Here is a 19,780-nt window from a genome sequence, read left to right on the forward strand (position 1 = left end):
AAAGTTGCTGGCTTCTCCCCAGCAGCAGAGGGTGGGGGGTAGAGGTCAGGGTGGTGCAGGCAGGATCCATTACATAGGCTAAATCAGGAACTAGAAGGAATTGCTCTGTGCCAGGTCTGTTGCCAGAGAGGATGGTTATCTTTCCAGGAAAGACTGAGGAAATCCTTAGCAGAGCCGTTGGTTTTCTACCTTGGGGAAAAGGTCTGGGGCAGGCTGACGGGCGTGGGGAAGGATTAATCCAGGGGAGAGTGGGAAGAAGTTGGACAGGAGAGTTAATCCCAGGGGGGTAAGGGAGTTGACAGTAAACTGTGAATAGACCCACCCAGGTGGAGGCAGCTGCTTCCCCTCCCCCACCTCCCTTCCCACCCCCCTCTGGGGTTCCCCATTGTTACCAGAGACAACATCCTGTTTCCCTTACTTGCCTCACTAGCCCAGGCCCTGGATCCCCTCACTCTGCTGGTGTGGGGGAGGGGAGTTGGGGATGGAAGATGGGGGATGGGGCAAGCCTCAGGCCCCAGGTCCAGAGCTCAGGGATCTCAGTTTCCAGGGTGGAAACTGAGGTTGGAGGGATCACAGCAGTGGCTTATGTGAGCCAGTGCTTGGTTGGAACTCCATGGTGCCCTCAAAATTACACACTTCAGGGGATCGCAGAGGGAACCACTGAGGTCTGACTTCCTCTTCCTTGGGTTCCTATGTCCGGTTCCCCCTCTCCCAAAGGCTCTCTAGCTGTTATAGCAAGTACGGTTCTCACATCTTAGAAGTGTATTCAGATCAATGGAGCTCTGGGGATCTGCCACACAGGCTCTGGACAAGCAGGCCTGAGTCTGGGTCACATCACAGAACCTCTTCAGATCTATTCTTACATTGCTTATTGCTAAGCAGTGAGGACACAGCAGCAGTTAAAACAGAGATAAGTCCCTACAGTCTTGTGGGGGAGGCAGTTAAGCAACAAGACAAGGAAGTAAAATAAAATATATAGCATGTCAGATAATGACTTGCTGTGGAGATAAGTAAAACAGGTTTAGATGGGGAGGAGACAGAGGAGATAGGGTGGAGGAGTATAATTTTAAACAGGATGGATAGGTAACATATAGGCAAAGACGTAAGGAGATAAGAGGCAGAGCCAGGTGAATACCTGGAGAAAGAGCCTTGTGCAAAGGAGCAACAGTAGGTGCAAAGGCCCTGAGGCAGAAAATATATCTGACAAAGGGGCGCCTCAGTAGCTCAGTGGGTTCTGTCCTCTGCTCAGGTCATGATCTCAGGGTCCTGGGATTGAGTCCAGCATCGGGTTCTCTGCCCAGCAGAGAGCTTGCTTCCCCCAACTCTCTGCCTGCCTCTCTGCCTACTTGTGATCTCTGTCTGTCAAATAAATAAATAAATAAAATCCTTGAAAAAGAAAAAGAAAATATATCTGACACAGTTAAGGAAAAGCAAAGAATCCAGTGTAGCTGGAGCAGAATGACAGAGACAGGATAGAAGTTGAGTCAGAATGCTAAGGGAGGTCAGACCACCAAGGCCTTGTAGGTCATAATGAAAGGCTTTGGTTTTAACTCTGAGTGAGATGGGAGCCCCCTGGATAGTTTATGCAGAAGGAAGACAGGATGTGATTCATGTTTCATAAAGACCATTCTGGTCTCTATACGGAAAAGAGAAACAGGTGTGGAAAAGAGAAAGGGGAACACCAGTTAACAGGCTACTACAATAATTCAGGTGAGGAATGATGAATGCTCAGACAAGGGCAGTCATGGCGACATCAGTGAGGTAGTGAGATTCTGAATATTTTGAAAGTAGTTACCAGGATTTACTAATATGGGTAGTGAACCATGATGGGAAGAGAGAAGTCAAGAGAACATCTAAGATTTTGGCCAGAGGAACTAGAAAGTGGCAGTTGCCACTTACAGAGATCTGAAGGCCTGAAGGAGGGGCAGGTCTGGGTGGAGATCATGCCGTTCATTTATCTGCTGTGTGACTCTGGGTAACTTGGTTTACCACTCTGGACCTCAGTATCCTCATCTTTACAATGGTTATAATAATGGCAATGAATTCACAGGATCGGCACATGTGCAGACTCAGTGTATGTCCCGCCCATGCTCCAGGGATGGCCCATGGCCAACACATCTGCTAGGGAAGCACCCGGAAGGAGAGGAACACTATGTCAATAAATCTGTGCTCTAGCTCCTCTCCCCTGCTTCCTCCAGGCAGAAGTGGGATGGGCATGTTTGATATTTATGGTTTTTTTCTTCAAGGTCTTTGACAGTTTTAGACATAGTCATGGTACTAATGGAGACTGGCCGTGGGATGTGGATAAATGGAATTCTCGAGGCTATGAAGCTTCCAAAACACTTTGATGGCCATTATCTCTTCTGAGTCCAGAAAGGCCAAAAGTAGACCCATTTTAGGAAGTAGGAGGACGAGGTATTTAAAAACAAAACCAACCCAGGCTGTCTGTGTATCAAGATATCTCTGGGAACTTCACTTAATCTTGGAGCAAAAGTGGGTAAAGAGGGTCCTAAAATGAGTCTCCCTCTTCCTGTCCTAAGTGGGAGTGTCACCCTGCTGTGTCCAACTGAGCCCAGCTACCCAATGGAGGGTGACTCCACTCCTCCACCCGCAGGAGACAGCCCACAGGTCCTGTTCTCCCTGTGCAGGCCCCTCTCAGCCAGAGTGTCTAGCCTGCAGCCTTCCTGCTTCTGCGGTTTGGGCAAGTAGATCTCTCACATTGCTCCATTCCAGTTCCCCCACCCGTTAACTCCCACTTACCGAGTTAGTAGACTGAGTTAACAGATGGGACTAGAGACCAGAAGAATCGATGTGCCTAAGGTCATACCCTTAGAAAGTGCAGTCTGGGTTCTGTACCCAGCAGGAAGAATTCCTGCATCTGTTCCTTCCTCTTCTTCCAGCCCAGCTGCCTCTGCCCCTCAATATACCAGGTGCCAGAACACAGCTGTCTCTTCTTGGCTCCCCCCACCCAGGCAAGCTATCCTAGGGTGGGACTGAGCTCAGTGGGGACAGTCTTGTAGTGTCCGGTGACACAGCAGTGTCCCTGCAGGCAAATTCGGCCAGAGATTCATTCTGAACCACGGTTCTGACTGGTGAGATATACTGCTGATCGGTGGGTGGGCGGGATTATGGGGGTTGGAAGTGTCAGGTCAGGGTGGATCAGGGGGCCTCAGAAGAAAACTTAAAATTGCCTGGGGATGGAAGAAATTCTGCAGGATTGAGAAGAGTTGGGGAATACCAGGGAGCCTGAGGGTGTGAATGGGGTGGGGGATGGAGGGAGACTGGCTAAAGGAGTTGGGGGGGGGTGGAAATCTAGTGAACAGTAGGAGCCCCTGGAGGCTGGGAAGGGCAAACTCTTAAGTCCTAGTCTCAACTTTACTCTCCCCTTGGCTTGGTGTCTTCATCAGCGCTGTGGTAAGAATCCTTCTGCCCCAGCTACCTTGCCAAGAGAAAGGGCCTCTGGAAAGCCAAAATGACCCATAAATCGAGGTGGGGGGGGGAGCATAAGGGTAGAAACTGAAGTAGCATAGCGGGGAGCCTGCAAACCCCAAGTTTTATGCCAGGTGAGGATGGAGCAGGAAAGGGGCAAGCCTAGAGTCTGGATTGCCTTCACAGTCACTGACCCAGCCATGCCCGCTCCACTGCTCCCACTGCTGCTGCGAACGCTGCTGTCCCGCCTGCTGCTGCCTGCTGCCCGCCTGGCCCGCCGGCACTTCCTGCCCCTGCTGCGCCGACTGGCCCGCCGCCTAGGCTCGCAGGATGTTCGAGAGGCTTTGCTGGGCTGTGTGTTGCTCATCCTCAGCCAGAGACACCCACCTGACGCCGAGGAGGCATCCAGAGTAGCTGGCCAGGAGAGGCGGGAGAGGCTAGCTCCCCTCAAATGAGGCCACGATCCCTGACATTGGCTGTATCATCGAAAGCCCTTCTTTTGGAGCATGACAGTCCCAGCGCTGTCACACAGCGCAGCCTACCCAGTGTGAGGAAGACACGGTGGGGGACTGAGCATAAGAAGGGTCCGACTGGGAATGCCTCCCCACTGCCAGCAGGAATGACTGCAAAGATACCCAGCATCTAGTGGTCATAAAACTGATCATTACCCCCTCCCTGAATTCCTCCTCCAAGGACACCTTTCCTACTCACATCTGATTCTAGGGAATGGAGGAAGAGACTCTCCTCCCCTAGCCCCAAATGGTGACATGAGGTCCAGGGAGGGACAGTGCTTACACAGGCAAAAATGACAATGTATTTGAGAGGCAAGATTTTAACCCAGACCGTTTGTCTTCCAGACTCAGGATTTACCTTAAAGTAACAGGACCTTGGTTGCCTAGTGAGGCAGTCTTGCCTCAAGGCCCAGCATGCAGCAGGTGCTCAATAAACATTTGTTGATTGGAGTTCTTGGGATGCCATTGAAAGTCCTGTCACCCACGCAGTACCTAGGCTCCTACCTAGGGAGAGAGTCTAAGGTGGCCAGAGGGTGGGGGAAGAGGTGGAGAGGGGGGGGGGGGGGGTGGGGGGGGGGGAAACCACAAGAGTTCCTTTTGCTTCCTATCCCATTGTCCCGCAGTCCTCATCTCCTGGAGGTTGTTTCTCTTGTGTAACTTCAGTCAGTATGTCACACTGTGACCCAGCAGTCTTGGGTCCGATTTGGAGGTCTGGCTGGCCAGCTCAAGGTAAGGAGAAGAACGCCAAGTCCCTGAGTCAGTTTGGAGATTCTTCTCACCCAGTGGTGTGGGAAGAGGGAGATTTGTTTGCTAAGAGACCCCGGCAGCCACCCAGGGGAGCAGTGTAGAAATGCTTCCCCCGAGGGGCACTGTGTCCCTGAAGAGATGGGAGTGGGATGGAAGTATCCAGAGGCATTCCCCTCATTATTTCAGCCTCCCCAAAGAGCAGCTCCTAAGGGGTCAAACGAGAGTTGTCAGATTCATTTGCATCAGCCTCGGGATAATTTGCTTATTGTTCCCAAACAATAGTCCTCCCTCCCTCCAGGAGTCTTGGGCTGTAGGTTCAGAGTGGGGAAATGAGGAATGCAGGCCTCTTTCAGGACCCCCATCCGGAGCCCGCACCGTTTAGAAGCTCGGCCCCGGGGGCCAGAACCGCGCCCCCGCCCCTGTTCTCCCCCAGCCCCGAGGGGCTTTCAGCCAAACCCCGGCCCGGCCACCCTTCGGCACCATCTGCTTCCTCCAGGCGTCCACTAAAGCCAGTGCACGTGCTCACCCCTTTCGGGAAGGCCACCTGGGGGAAGGGGTGGAATGAAGGGGATTCCAGCTCGTGGTCCCCAAACGCAGTTCCCTTCCGGGGCCACGAGCACCTACTCTGCAGTCTGATCCCGGCCTTCCATGCCGCCGGCCTTCCTAAGCGCTCCTCGCTCCCGAGCGGCGCGGGGCGGGACAGAGCGGGTCACCGAGCTCGGGGCGGGTGCCAGCGTAACCGGTTGCGGCCCCTCTCCCTCCGGCAGCGACATTGGAGACCGGTTAGACCCAGTGCGGGCTGCGAGCTCCCGCCTTGGCCCCAGCCCCGAGGTGAGAAGGCCAGGACGGGGACCAGAGGGGGCGGTTTCCGTCCTCCTCCTGCATATCCGGCAGGTGCGCGGGGAGCAGAGGCGGGCCGCTGGGCGGTGGGGCGGGGGCTGCGCGGTTCCCACGCGCCCCGCGGGGACGGGCGGAGAGAGGTGGGGTTAGGTCCCTAATTGGGTTGGCGTAGGGATATACGCGGGGTCGGACTCTGCGGTTTCCCGCGGAGTGGATGCTTTTATCGGATTTTGAAGGTCACCCCCCAACTCCTCCACCCCCGCTGCGCCACCCCAACCATATACAGATGCCCCCAAGGTCAGAGACATGCCCGGAGCAAAGGGTAGAGGCAGAGTTCTGGGAAATTACGCTGGGAAGGCCAAGCCCGGACAGAGTGAACCTCAAGTCTTGGACCCTGACCCTCATTCTCACCCTCAAGTACACACTCACCAGGAAAGTGAGGGAAGTTAGAGGAGTCCGGTCCTGAGACGGCTGGATCCTGTCTTTATTTTAAATGTGGGTGTTTTGTTCATCATATCACTTTTTTGCATTTACTTTGATTTAAAAAAAAAATCTCAGTAAAATATTATTTATCTTGATCTCTAAATTTTTTCTGGTCCCCTTAAAATTTGCAATGCAGGCAAGCGCCTCATTGGCCTCTCCCTAGTCCCAGCCCTGCCACAAGGCCATGGACACAGAGTCAGGAACAAAATGAGAATGCACAGTCATAAGGCAGGTGCTGGTGACAAACAGCCAAGCCAAGCCAAACACAGATGGACACAGGCTGGGGAGAGTCGACCGAATGTGAGGTGGTGGGGCGCCTTGTGGCCTAGAATAAGGAGGAGGGAGTCTGGGGCAAGGGACAGTCTCAAATAGAGTGGGGAATGGGGAGAGGGTAGAGGTGCAGCTGGATCAGCCCTTTTCACCCTACCTTTGTGCCAGGGACCTGAGGGAGAAAGACATAAGCCAGGGCTGAGGGTTACAGGACTGGCTGGGCCGGGCCAGAAAAACTCGGGGTGCAGGCTGGTGTGAGTCAAGGCACCGTGGCTGTCCAGCAGAGGGCCCTGGCACCCAGCAACCATCTCTGGTCAGGGAAGGGCTCCGAAGGGGCGTGGATGCTGGCAGAGGGCCCAGGCAGGGTGAATGCCAGATGGGCTTCTCTCCAGCCATAACAGTCCTGCCTATTGCCATCTAGTGAGCACACCAGGCCTCCACAGAGGTGGGGAGAGGAAACAACCTTCCCCTGTCTGGCCTGAGACCCTCACCACTTCCCTCCAGTTTCTTTCCCCCTCCAGCCCCCTCCGCACACAACTCCAGCCACTGGCCACTGGCCTGGCCATGCCAGGCAGATCTGTCTGACCACGAAGGCCTGCCACCCCCACGGGCCCAAAGAGGGAAATGAAGGTGGGGAGAGAGACCGGGGCCAAGGAAGAGGGAGAGACTGGACAAACACAGGATGGGAATGGGGGTGGGGAGACCCAGACATGAAGCTGCCCTCGAGTCCTGGGGCAGTGCCTAAAAAAATACCACCCGTACCCCTCTTCCTGCCCTCTGTTTGGTTAAGGCTGGAGGGTGATAGTGTGTCATGTCTCTGTGGGAAGAGCCGGAAGGCTGAGAACACCCCTTGTGGAGTAGCTTGGGGACAGTCCACAGATCCTAAGTAGAAAAACTGCCCCTCCCTTCAGGGCCCAGTCTGTTTCCTGACTGGAGAGTAAGACCCTGCCTTATCCTTGATGGTAGTAAGGCTAATTGGTTGGGTGGGGTTTTTTTTGGGGGGGAGGTATTTATTTACTTATTTATTTGAGAGGGAGGGAGTAGGAGAGGCAGACTCCCTGCTGAGCAGCAGAGAGCCCAAGACCCTAAGATCATCCCACAACCTTAAGATCATGACCTGACAGGAAGACAGGCACTTACAGACTGAGCCACCTCACTGCCCCCTGCTAACTGCTAATTAGTGACCATGGCTTCTCCAGGGGACAGGTCTCTTGGGTAGTTGGGGCAAGGTGGGGTGTGGGCCTTGGGTTGGACTTTCTGTCTTCACACCCCACCAGCCATTGTGTTATCTCCACCTACTGAGAGCTGCTATGGGGGCCCTGCTATGGGGCACCCCCAACTTACCGGCCAACCAAAAGGAGGGGAATCATTCCCCCTCACTTGGAGGTGCAAGAAGAGCTGACCAGTCCTCAGCATGCCCACCCCCTCCCTCCTTAGCCCCGGGAGGATGTGGGACTCAGCAAGGCTTGGTCTCTTCCTCTGAGGACATAGGATTCACTCAGGATGGAAGGCGGTTGGGGCTTTTTCTCTTACCATCTCCAGATGTTTCTCAGCTCTTTCAAAGTTCTGGGTTTAGAAAGAGTGAATCTGGAGGGGCCTACAGACCTGTGCCTCTATCCCATCCACCACCCACCTCCAGACACGCACTCCCCCTCCAAGTCCCAGTTGAGGTGTGGTGCTTGTGTGTGTGTGTTAGAGGTAGGAAAATTCATGACTCAGGTCACTGACTGTACTGATTGCGCAGAGAGGTCCCTTGGCGTGGGGGTTGGGAGAGCAGAGGGTAGGTGCCAACGGCAGAAGGTGGCTCTAAAGGGCGTGGGCGCAGGAAAGGGAAAAGGCACCATGGAGAAAGTAGCGGGGTACCTGGGAGGGGAGTCCGCCCCGCTCTGGGCAGAGGGTTGGGTGCAGGGACAGTAGGAGTTTCTGGACCCCCAGCGCGGAGCACACTAGGGATGATACCCCTCCAGCCCCGGGTTCCCCATAACGGGGCAAGGTTTGGTGTGGTACGGCCCTGAGGTCCTGCCTTCAAAAGTAAGACGAGGTGTGGGCGCGACGGCCCCGGGAAGGGGTTGGGGGGGCTCGCATCCGGAGCCGCTGGGGGGGCGTAGCTGGGGCGGGGCCGCGGCGGGGCGGGCGGGGCCGTGGCGGCGCGGGCGGGGCATAGGGGAAGCGGCAGCGTCTGGTGGTGGGGGGAGCGGGCAGCGGCGGCGGGCCGGGGCGGGCTCAGCGGAGGGCGGGTTTGAATGTGCTCCGGCGGGCGCGGGAAGCTGCAGAGAGGGCGCGCGGATCTCGGCGCGGTAGGACTCTTTGCTAGCAGGTGCTGCCCGGGTCGGGGGTCGGGATTCGGGGGTCGAGGGTCGGGGGTAGGGGACCGGTGAGGGTCCGGGAACCGCCGGCGTAGAAGGCGCGTCTTCCCGCCGCCACGAGGGCAGGGAGGCCGGGCCTGTCTGCGCGCAGAGGGAACGCCGCATGGGGGCCCCGCTTCCCCCGCGCAGAGCGTGCGGAGCCGCGCTGCACGTGGCGCGCCAGGGCCAGGGCGCGTGGGGACTCTGCGGAGATCGGGACCCGAGCGGGGCGTGGGCCACCTGGCTCCTGGGCCTGAAACCGGCTGTCGCCGAGCTGACCTCTGCAAGGGGCGGGCGAGTGAATGGGTAATCTCGATGGATCTTGCCGGTACAGGAGAGGGGCCGCGCCGGTAACGGCACTGGGTAGGGGGGAGTGGAGATGCGAGCCGGCGTCTTGGAGGTGAAGGAGCTGTCTGTTCCTGGCCTCCCCTTCCTGGGCCTGTCCTCATTTACTCCCAGAGAGGACTCTTCCTTAACTCAGAACCCCTGCTTTCCTTCTTAGGGAGAGAGTAGTGGTGGGTGAAGGCCGGCCTCAGCCCTGCCGGTCACGCTTCCCGGGGCGATCCCTTTGCCCATTCCTCTTGGTGACCTCCCACTTGCCCTGCCTGTTGAGCTCTCCCTGCTGAGATGTGTGCTTTATGGGGAGTGGGGAATGCCTTACACCCGAAGCTCTTGTCAGACTGGAGATGACCTCAGTCTCCCCACCCTGTTTCTTCGCTCATCTCCCAATATACAGGGCTAGCCGAGAAGCAGCCTTTATACCTACCTCTCCAACCCAGAAGGAGGCTAAAATAAACTGCCCATTGAGTTGGAATTCCAGCGCACCCATTCACTAGCTCTGCGACCTTACACAAGTGACTCAACCTCTCTGAACCTCAGCCTCCCCCATCTGTTCAATGGAGACAGTTTAGTACTAGCTTATGTGTGGTTGTTAGGGCAAGAGGGGAGCAGGTGGTGGCTGGCCCCAGAGGCAACCCCAGGGAGTAGAGAATTTGATGCTACCGCAGAAGTGTGTCTAGAGCTGGGGTGCGTGAGAGGTGCTGGGGGCCTCAGGGTGGGGAGGTGCTCAGTTCAGTGGTTACTTTCAGGGCCCCATCCTGGCAGGCACGTTGGGGCATGGCTGGAGGGCCACCAGATGCTCTGAGCTGGTATCAAATCCCTGGTTGCTGCTGGGCAAAGGCAGGCAAGAACAAAATACCTGGGCTGGCCTGCTGAATGTCAGGATGTGGGCAGGGGGGAGAGGCTCCCCTGGAGTTGCACTGTGCCCAGGACAGAGGTGGGGATGGCTGCGAACAGAACATGGTAGGGTAGCAGGGGTAGAGGGCTGAAATGAATACTTCGTTGAGCCTAGGGCAGATTTTGCTAAGGAAGGGGAGATACTCTATTCTCTCCACCCCAGCTCCCATCTGGGTTGAAGCTATACCAGTTCTTTTACTTACTGCCGCGAATCTTGCATGTGTGTGTGGTGTGTGTGTGTGTGTGGTGTGTGTGTGTATGTGTGTGTGTAGAGCATGGGATGTGCTGAGGTGTAAAGCTGGGAGTTCCCTTCCCTGCTACCTAATAGAAAATCTGAGTCCTGAGCCTTCTCTGGCAGCCCTCGAGGGTAGAGCCGTCTTGCCTACATCCTTCTTAAAAACATAAAAACTGTTGTTGCCATTCTGTCTGCCCCTCCCCTCAGTGACTAGAACAGTGCCTGGCTAGCTTGCAGAGGTGCTCAGTCAATATTTGTTGAAAAGATGAATGGGGGGCACGTGGGTGGCTTAGTCATTAAGGGTCATGATCCCTGGGTCCTGGGATGGAGCCCTGCATCCGGCTCCCTGCTGAGCGGGGAGCTTGCTTCTCCCTCTCTGACTCCCCCTGCTTGTGTTCCTTCTCTCACTGTGTCTCTCTCTGTCAAATAAATAAAATCTTTAAAAAAAAGAAAAAAGATGAATGAAGAAGCCCTCTGCCAATTCGGGAGGTGTGTAGGTGTGCTTCTCCTGTCCCCACCCTGCAACACCCTACAACCCACACATGGGCTGGGGGGCTGAGGAAGGCCTTTGGAGAGTCTGGAGTTCATTCAGGGAGGGTTTGAGAGGAATTATGGGGAGGGGAAGAAAAAAGCCCCCTGAGGATGTTGGGGAGGTCCCTGGTGGTACGTGTCCACGTCTTCCTATCTTCAGGTCTTCAGGCTGAGACCTGGAGCACGGGCTGTACCTGCGATTGCCCCACCCCTTCAGCTCCCCTGCTGAGGCTGCTGGGTCTCTTATCTCCCAGGCTCGCTACAGGAGCAGTTTTTATCTCCTGGTTGTGTGTGTGTAAGAGATTTCTCAGAATGAGGCCGATCCCTCCCACAGCAAGGCCTGTGGGGTTCTCTCCGCATCCGCCCTCTGCCACTTTATTCATTCTGGACCCTTACCCAGGGGGAGCCCATGGACAAGGCCTGCCGCCAGAGCCTGAGCTAGGACTACCTCCCAAGGACTGCCCAGGCCCCCTCTGCTCTGAGCCTTCTGCTGGCAAGTCTGGGCATCTGGTGAGTGCTGGCCCAGACCCAGGCCCAGGCCCAGGTGGTTGGGGAAGCAGGCCTCACCCTGAACAGCAGACCTGGCTCCAGAGCTAGGCCCGCACGTGGGGGATGCGCCAGCACACGCCTGCCTGGCTTGCTGTGCTACCCAAAGGGAAAGCTGTCTCATCTGGTGCCAGGGTGCCTCCCCTACACGAGTGGAAAGCAGGAGGGGGGATACTGAGGGAGGAGGCTAGGAGCTTTAGGTCAAGCCTGTGCCCCTGCTCCTCCAATCTTCCCTTCAAGTTTGCTCTCAAAAAGGGGAAGAGGACAGGGGCCTGGGAGTGAGTCAGAGAGGAACCAAGGGGGGATGGGGGATGGGATGACCCTGGGGCCAGAACTGGGGACCGGGGGAGGGGCAGACTTAGTTGTGGGAAGGGCTGTGTCCCCATATGGTAGTGAAGTGTTTTCCTAGAAACCTGGCCAGGAACTAGGAAACCCTTGGGCAGTGACAAGAAAGGAAGGTTAAAGTGCCCTCTGCAGAGAGGCTGGAGTCTGGGGTCCCTCCAGGAGGGCACAGGAACCCCAGAGCCCAGTCTTGCCATGACTGCAGCCCCCACCCCCCCCAGAAGGTGTGAAGGTCAGACTTGCAGAGAAGGGCTGGGGAGAGGCATCTCTGGCTTCAGTCCTCTTTCCCTACAGGCTCAAGGTTCTGCTGCTGCTGCCACTGCTGCTGCTGCTGCAGCAGCGGTGAATGTTTGTTTTGTGCCCTCCCTCCTCCCCTCGCCCTCTTTGCTCTGACTCCCGTTTCCCTCCTCCTGTCCCTCCTTCTCTTCCATTATCATTGCAGTCCCTGACCCCTCTCCTCTTCTTCCCTTCCTTCTTTGCCAGGCCTTCCCTCCCTCTCGCTCATACTTCCTCCTCCTCCTCCTCCTGCTCGCCACGCTCCTGTTTCCCAGCTTACAAACTGCTTCGGCTGCTGGATAAAAATAGCGGTGGCCAGGCTGGGAGCCAGGTAGAGCCTGAGCAGGCAGGGGGCCCCACAGCGCTGGCCACAGGGGTCAGATTGAACAGTCCTGAGGGGCCGGGCAGGGAGGGGGCCCTTCTGGACTCTTCAGCTCACCTGCTCTGCGCCCTGCCCGCTGCCTACTCCACGAGAGTCTAAAGAGGTCTATGGGGAAGCAGGGCCAAGACGTGGCCTCACACTGCTTCTGCCCCCAGCAAGCACCAGAAGGAGGGAGCTCTCAGCCAGGCAAAACCGAGAACACTGTCACCATGACAACTAGTCACGAGCCTCAGGACAGGTAAGGGGACCTGGGCTGGGCATCCAGGGGAGCGGAAATGGGTCTCCAAGGGGGGCTGGGTGCTGTGTCCTTTGGAATTTGGGATTTCCACTGTTGACTGGCCTTCCGGCAAAGCAATGTGAGTCAGGTCTGCCTGAGGGGCGGGGGCCATGTGTGCCTTCACTGGGGTGGCTTTGGGGAGGGCTGGGATGGGTGGGCGGCACAGCCCCTCCCTGGCCTCTCAGTGTTTCCACTGTTGCTCTCCAGCTTGCTAGCAGCTTCCAGCTCCTCCTCCCATCACTCTGGGGAAATATTTGGCGGCTCCCCTCGTTCCAGAGCACATCTGGCAGAACTGCCCTCTTCCTCCGGCCTGGCGTTGAGCCTCTGCCTCGGATGACCCTGGCCTACCCTGGTCCTTGAGCTGACCTTGCCCTCACTCCCCACCTCTGGAACCAAAAGCTCCTTTAAATTAAACCCACCACCATGATCATGCATATGGTTGTGGCGGGAGGAGGCTGTAGCTTGGTTGAAGCTCTCCAAGGAATCTGGGAACCAAGATAGTTGATGAAGTTCTGCCTGCCTGCGGTCCCAAACTCCTTCAGCCCAGGCCCCCCAACCACATCCTCTCACCCCTGCCCGTCCCGTCTTCCTCCTGTGCCAAAAAGGCTGCCAAACAAGGCCACCTCTGGCTGCGGGACCTCAGGCACGTAGCTTAATCTCCTCTCGACTCTTTCCCACCTGTAAAATCGAGGTGGGGTCTATTTGGATGGGAGGGAATTTAAGGAGACCTAGTAAGGACAGGCCCCAGTTGGGAGCCTCACTATCGGTAGCAGTTCTGGAACCCCTCTCGCATCTCTGTGCACCTTGGTGCCCTCCTCCAGCCCTGCTCTAACCATCTGTTCTGGGCAGCCTTGGCCAGGAGCTTCTCCCTTCATTCAAGCCCTCAGCTGTGTTCTTCAGGGTCGCGGGTAGATGAGTTATGGGGGCCGTCGGGGGCACTGTATTGGAATGGCTCAGAAGGCCACACTCGGGCACTCAGCTGGGCCTTTCCTGTGTGAGGCCAGTCCCTGCACTCTGGCCAGATCTGTTTCTTCCCTGCCCTGGGCTTTGTCCCTGCCACTGGGGGAAGAAAGCAGGCATTCGCTGTGGGGAGGATATGGCAGACACATCTGGAGACTACGTTGGGAAGGCCTGGGGCTGCCTGGGGGAGGCTGGCCCATCCCACACAGGCCCTGAGGTGTAAGGCTTGGGGGCAACGCCCCGGCCAGAGCGGGGAGGGGGGGCACTCATTTACTCCTGGCGGCCCACATAAAGTCCAGTGGCCTCATATTGCCTGGCCTCCCCTGTGTGGTGTGACCTACAAAGCTAGTTCTGTCTGGACTGGAGAAAAACAGCTCCCTCACTTCCCAGCCACCCCAAGTTACCCCGCCCTCCTGTCCTACTAGGTCCGGAGTGGTCTGGGAGTTTCTTGACCTCAAACTCCTCTTTGGGGAGCCACACAGTCCCTGCCCAGACGGCATAATCACTTCCAGCCTGCCTCGTGGGGGTGGAAGACACTTGGCTGTTTCCTCGCTCACCCGCCCACCCCCAGCCTTCAGCAGGATTTCCAAAACCACCTCCGGATGTGTGGGTCACACTGGTTCCCAAGCCTGCAGGGTCCCCCGAGTCTTCGGGGCTGAGAACCAAGGTCCTGTTGCCCATGCCTTTCAGCCTTGTGTCCCTCCCTGGTCCTCCTCCGCCTGTGGACTTGTCTGCTCTTTTCCCTATCCCAGGACGCTTTTCCTTCCACAGAAACCCATAGGAAGGCTCGGGCACATGGACATAAACACAGTGGCCTATATCCTGGGACAGCGGAAGACCCCAAAGGTTGGGGAGGGAAGGAGTTTTTAGGTTTGACCTGGGAAGGAGGGTGGGATGGTGTGTCACTTGGCCCCCTTTTCCTCTCCCATCCTCAGGTACAAAGCTGTCTGGCTTATCTTCTTCATGCTGGGTCTGGGGACGCTGCTCCCATGGAATTTTTTCATGACAGCCACTAGGGTGAGACTGGGGGGATGGGGTTCCAGAGGCCACAGTAGGGCCTGGTTGCTGTGTACTTGGGAGTGCCAGGAGAGAAGCCACAAGGTTTCTGTCTTGCAACCCCCACAGTATTTCACAAACCGCCTGGACGAGTCCCAGAATATGTCCTCAGTCACTGCCGAGCTGAGCAAGGACACCCAGCCCTCAGCCACCCCCACAGCGCTCTCCCCAGAGCGGACCTCGCTCAGTGCCATCTTCAACAATGTCATGACGTTATGCGCCATGTTGCCCCTGCTGTTCTTCACCTGCCTTAACTCTTTCCTGCATCAGAGGTGAGCTCCTGGGCCCCAGGCCTGACCCCTCGCTACCTCTCGCTCTCCCTGGGCCGAGGCCCCAGCCTCACTGCCCTGGCCTCTGGGCAGGATCCCCCAGTCTGTTCGGATCCTGGGCAGCCTTATAGCCATCCTGTTGGTGTTCCTGATCACTGCCATCCTGGTGAAGGTGCAGCTGGATGCCGTGCCCTTCTTCATCATCACCATGGTCAAGATCGTTCTCATCAACTGTAAGCAGGGCTGGGAGGGAGCAGAGATCTTCCCACATCCCCCCACCCATCCTTCAGACCCACTACTACAGTCAGCTAGGAACAGAGCCCCTTCCTCCCCCTAGAGGGGAGGATGCCATTGGGCGATCAGAGCTCCAGAGACCCGAGCGAGTGCGGACCAGGGCTGCAGGGTGGGACAGAGAGGGCCATTTGGTGTCACAACTCCTCTGGAACCTGTGTTCCCACGGGCCCCTGCCCCCCCACAGCAGCAAATCCCAGTCTGCTCCCTCTCCCCTGCTGATGCCTGCCTTATGCCTCCAGCGTTCGGTGCCATCCTGCAAGGCAGCCTGTTTGGTCTGGCTGGCCTCCTGCCCGCCAGCTACACTGCCCCCATCATGAGTGGTCAGGGCCTGGCAGGCTTCTTCGCCTCGGTGGCCATGATCTGTGCAATCGCCAGTAAGTGTTGCCGCCTGTCTGTCTGCCTGCCTGCCTGTGGGTCTGGTCATGGGGGTGGGGGGGGGGACCGGGGACAATCTCCGCTCTCTCACATGCTCCCCACAGGTGGCTCAGAGCTGTCAGAAAGTGCCTTTGGCTACTTCATCACTGCCTGCGTGGTTATTGTTCTGGCAATCATCTGTTACCTGGCCCTTCCCCGACTGGTAAGCAGGTGAAGAAAGTCTGGGGGTGGAGGTGGGGTGGGGTCCAGGGCTCCCAGCCAGTGCTGTTCTGGAACCCAAACCTGGCATAGGGAGGCGGGATTCTGGATCTTCCATCTCTGAGTCTACTTTCCCTATGCCCCTCACTTGGCAGGAATTCTATCGGTACTACCAGCAGTTCAAGCTCGAAGGGCCTGGGGAGCAGGAGACCAAGTTGGACCTCATTAGTAAAGGTCAGAATAGCCTGCAGAAGCTGGGGTGGAGGGCAGCCTGCCCAGCACGGGGCAGCCTGGGCGCAGAGGGCAAGAAGAAGTGTGTCATATTGGTTAGCGGTGATAAGCCAGAAGCCAAAGCAAACTGGAGTAGGCATGACGGGAGCAATAGGAAGTAAAGGCTAGGAAAGATGAAATGGGCGAAGAGGCTAGATACCCTTGAACTGTCTGAGGATAATGGGAAAGCAATTTCAGATTCTTGGAATAGGACCTGAGGCTCCTGGGAGAGGTCAGGACCCCTGGGATTTGTGCTGTGGGATTTGCAGGTCTGGGAGGTCTGGGCTAGGTATTAGGGTGTGACTCTCCCCCGGGGAAGGGGTGTCCACCCTGAGCTAACCCCAGCCCTTTGGGGGAATGTTTGTGTCTTCTCTTGTTATTTGTCCTCCCTGCAACTTGATGTTCCCACAACCTGGGACTCCCCCCCCACCCCCACCCCCAGGAGAGGAACCAGTAGCAAACAAAGAAGAGTCCAGAGTTCCAGCCCCCGGCTCTCAGCCCACCAACCAAGGCCACTCTATCCGAGCCATCCTCAGAAATGTATGTGGGGCATGGGTGTTCTGCCCTCTGCCCCTTACCCTCTTTTTCTCCTACTTTTGCCTCTCCTGACTGTCCATCCTCTCCCTTTCCTCCCTGGGACTGGCCACTCCCCTGGATTCTCGTCTGTGTGTATGTATGTGTGTGTGTTGGGGGCTGGGGACTCTGGGTTCTTTGTTGCACAGCTGCTATGAAGACACGGACCTGGGTTCCTTCCCTCCAGATCTTAGTCCTGGCTCTCTCCGTCTGCTTCAACTTCATGGTGACCATTGGGGTATTTCCCGCCGTGACCGCTGAGGTCAAGTCCAGCATCGCAGGCACCAGTGCCTGGGGTGAGGACACCATGAGCTTCCAGGATGGGGGCAGACTGGGGCTAGAGCAGGTTTGGGAATGGGCTTCTGTCTCCCTGGCTAAACTCTCCTGGTCCATTTGCCCTTCCCTGGGCTGGAAACATGTCCTCCATTTTTATATCTGGGAAAACTGAGTCCCAGTGAGGGTCAGGGTTGCTGAATCCGTTTCTCTGGACCTCATAACCACCCCTGACTCTACTCTTCTTTTTCCAGGAGACTACTTCATTCCTGTGTCTTGTTTCTTGACTTTCAATGTCTTTGACTGGTTGGGCCGGAGCCTCACAGCTGTATTTACGTGGGTAAGTGGGAGAAAGAGATGCCCAGCCCCTGTGCAAGGCTAGAGTTCAGCCAGAGACCCAGAAAGGGAACCAAGAAAGTATGGTGGTAATGGAACCATACTTTTTTTTTAAAAAGAAAGAAAGAAAGAAACCAAACCAAGACGTAATCTATGTATAGCAAGTTCTGCTAGTCTTCAGTGTATCAGTTACTGACCACCCCCTCCAACACCCGTATGTAATCACCAGGGAGGTCCAGATACAGAACATTTCCAGCCCTCGAGACGGCTCTGCCATGCCCCCTCACAATCAGTACGCCCTCAGGGTGACCAGATCCACTCAGATCCCGGGGGGCCCTGTGTGGAGCACTGGGGGCCAGCCCAGGCTCAGGCGCCCCCTGCTCCCCCTAGCCTGGGAAGGACAGCCACTGGCTGCCAAGCCTGGTGCTGGCCCGGATGTTGTTTGTGCCCCTGCTGCTGCTGTGCAATGTCAAACCCCGCCACCACCTGGCTGTGGTCTTCGAGCACGACGCCTGGTTCATCATCTTCATGGCCGCCTTCGCCTTCTCCAACGGCTACCTCGCCAGTCTCTGCATGTGCTTTGGGCCCAAGTGAGTGGGGACCCTGGTGGCATCAGGCAGGACCTAGAGCTCCAGGGTGGCCACTCCAAGGAAGGAGAGGGGGCACCCGGAGACTCCTGGATCCTGGATGGGCATGTAGGTGAAGGGGTCGTGGTGGAGGGCGGGGCACCCCAGGGTACCCGGGGGAGATGTGGGAAGGTGGATGACAGCCCCCATTACACATTCCCCCAAGAGAGAGAAGCCAGATTGGAGGTGGGAAAGTAGGATAGTTGTCAGCAGAATTCTGTGCTCAGGCAAGTCTCCGCACATCACAGATGCTCTGGGGGGCAGGCGAGGCCGGGGAGCTGGGGGGTTCCTGGGGCCGTTCTAAGGAAGCCTTGCCCTCCTGCCTTCAGGAAAGTGAAGCCGGCTGAGGCAGAGACAGCTGGAGCCATCATGGCCTTCTTTCTGTCTCTGGGCCTTGCACTGGGGGCTGTCTCCTCCTTCCTGTGGCGGTCTATTGTGTGACCATGGATGGACAGAAGGACTGCACTGACCACCTGCTCCTTTGGCCTTTCTTCCCCTTGAGGGATGGGCAGGAGGTCTGGAGGTTTTCTCTTTATACCAGTTTCTGCTTTCTCACGGCCTGTTCTGGGCCTGGGTGTCCAGGCCCCGAGGAGGGAGCCTCTACGGATGGACAGTGGGGACATTGTGAGCCCGAGGGTCAGAATCAAGGGAGGGCACGCAGGCTCTGCATCTGCTCAAGTTGCCTTCAGCCACCCTCCCCCCCCCTCCATCACCACGCTTGGCTCTGACTGATCCCTGCTTGAGCAGGGCAGCAGAGACTGCTCGGCTCAGAGAGAGAGAGTATATGTGTGTGTCTGTCTGTTCATCTGCCTATATACCAGCAGTGGTTAGGGACCAGGACTGTCTGTCCAAGGTCCCATTGGATAATCTTTCCATATTCTCCCCATGTGCCTCCTCCCCTGCCATTTCCATGGCCCTCCCCTACTCCCCCTGCCTTGTTCCTACCAGTCATGCACCCTGTACAGTTGCCATTTTACTGCCTTTTTTATATTCAACAGAAACCAGGTGCCTTCAGAGGCTCTCTGATAAAATAAACCTTTTTCTTTTTTTCCTCCTTCCTCCACGGCTCCCTGTGTCCTCCAGCCGCAGCTCCATGCCCTAGAGAGGGCAGCGGGATGGCAGTGTGAATCTGGGGGACGAGCAAGACCCAGCTGAGCCCTGGCCAGCACTGGGCCTGTGTCCAATGGTGGGGGTGGGTGGCAGTTAGTCCTCTTAGCCTCAGAGGGGCTGCAGTGCCCCCTGCTGGGGCCACAGAGGAGGGACAGGCCTGGAGCCAGGACACCCAGACTGCTGACAGAGACTGAAAAAGGCCATTTTTTCTTTGCTGCTCAATTCCTTCTTTCACAGGACTGGGCTTAGAGACAGCGCCCCATCTTTCTTTGGTCTTCACTGCCACCCTCACCTGTCCTCACCCCTCCATCACAGGAATAAACGTGCACACCTGGTCCACTCCCCACCCCCCATAAACGTCCCCTCCCCTGGCTGCACTCCCACACCTCCAGGCAAGAAGAGGCTGCAGCTGCCCGCCCCCTACCACCCATCTCCAATCTGGCAGTCTGCCCTGACACCTGGGGGACACGGGCCTGTGTGTCCTTGCCTGGAAGCGGCCCCCACTGTTCTTCTCTGACTTGGTGGGATGGTGTGGGACTGTAAGTGGCTTCATGGAGGGAGCCATACCGCTGGATCTCCCTTTGTGGAAATGACTGTTCTTGACCGGAAGTGGGAACAGAGTTCTGGCCAATGTGGGGAGACACACAGACACACACTCTGACCCTGGCTACAGCCCAGGAGGCTCACTAGTCCCTGACCCGCAGATAGCTACAAATTGGCATCTCTGTCAGGTCTTTTGTTTCTCAGTTTAATTTAGTTGTAGGCTTCAGGCCTCATCAAGGGCTCTCAGAACATTTTTAGGGCTGTTTGATGAGCTCAGAAGTTCTCAGGGGGTAGGGAAGCATATCATTATAAACGGAGGACTGGAGTCCGTGAACTCCAAGGATACATGTCAAACCAAGCTATATATATCCAAGGTTGGCAGAAAATAAGGTACTCCTTTCCTAGCAGATTCACAGGGGCACCCTGAGCGTGCCCCAGTCTTTGCT

At 56.7% G+C, this 19,780-nt stretch overlaps 2 protein-coding genes across 9 annotated transcripts; both read left to right on the top strand.

The window, feature by feature from the left end:
* Window positions 1-1,406: 1,406 nt before the first annotated feature.
* Window positions 1,407-4,391, top strand: MYMX (myomixer, myoblast fusion factor). Its single transcript, XM_045071038.1, has 2 exons — window positions 1,407-3,092; window positions 3,616-4,391. Exon 2 carries the CDS (start codon window positions 3,630-3,632, stop codon window positions 3,882-3,884), a length of 255 nt encoding a protein of 84 aa, XP_044926973.1. The 5' UTR covers window positions 1,407-3,092; window positions 3,616-3,629; the 3' UTR covers window positions 3,885-4,391.
* A 212-nt stretch (window positions 4,392-4,603) lies between these two features.
* SLC29A1 (solute carrier family 29 member 1 (Augustine blood group)) lies at window positions 4,604-18,739 on the top strand. Of its 8 annotated transcripts, none has more exons than XM_013061841.2 (14): window positions 4,604-4,670; window positions 11,029-11,138; window positions 12,267-12,412; window positions 14,347-14,428; window positions 14,537-14,739; window positions 14,830-14,969; window positions 15,270-15,404; window positions 15,510-15,607; window positions 15,759-15,837; window positions 16,316-16,413; window positions 16,634-16,742; window positions 16,974-17,059; window positions 17,446-17,645; window positions 18,011-18,739. In XM_013061841.2, exons 1-14 carry the CDS (start codon window positions 4,610-4,612, stop codon window positions 18,120-18,122), a joined length of 1,659 nt encoding a protein of 552 aa, XP_012917295.1. In that variant the 5' UTR covers window positions 4,604-4,609; the 3' UTR covers window positions 18,123-18,739. The 8 variants fall into 8 exon arrangements, with proteins under 8 accessions (XP_012917295.1, XP_012917291.1, XP_012917300.1 ...); XM_013061837.2 differs by lacking the exon at window positions 4,604-4,670 and adding an exon at window positions 5,497-5,519; XM_013061846.2 differs by lacking the exon at window positions 4,604-4,670 and adding an exon at window positions 8,475-8,578.
* Window positions 18,740-19,780: the final 1,041 nt, after the last annotated feature.

Source organism: Mustela putorius, unplaced genomic scaffold (genome assembly GCF_011764305.1).
Source record: "Mustela putorius furo isolate JIRA1106 unplaced genomic scaffold, ASM1176430v1.1 tig00003983_pilon_pilon_pilon, whole genome shotgun sequence".
In the NCBI taxonomy this organism is placed as follows: Eukaryota; Metazoa; Chordata; class Mammalia; order Carnivora; family Mustelidae; genus Mustela; species Mustela putorius.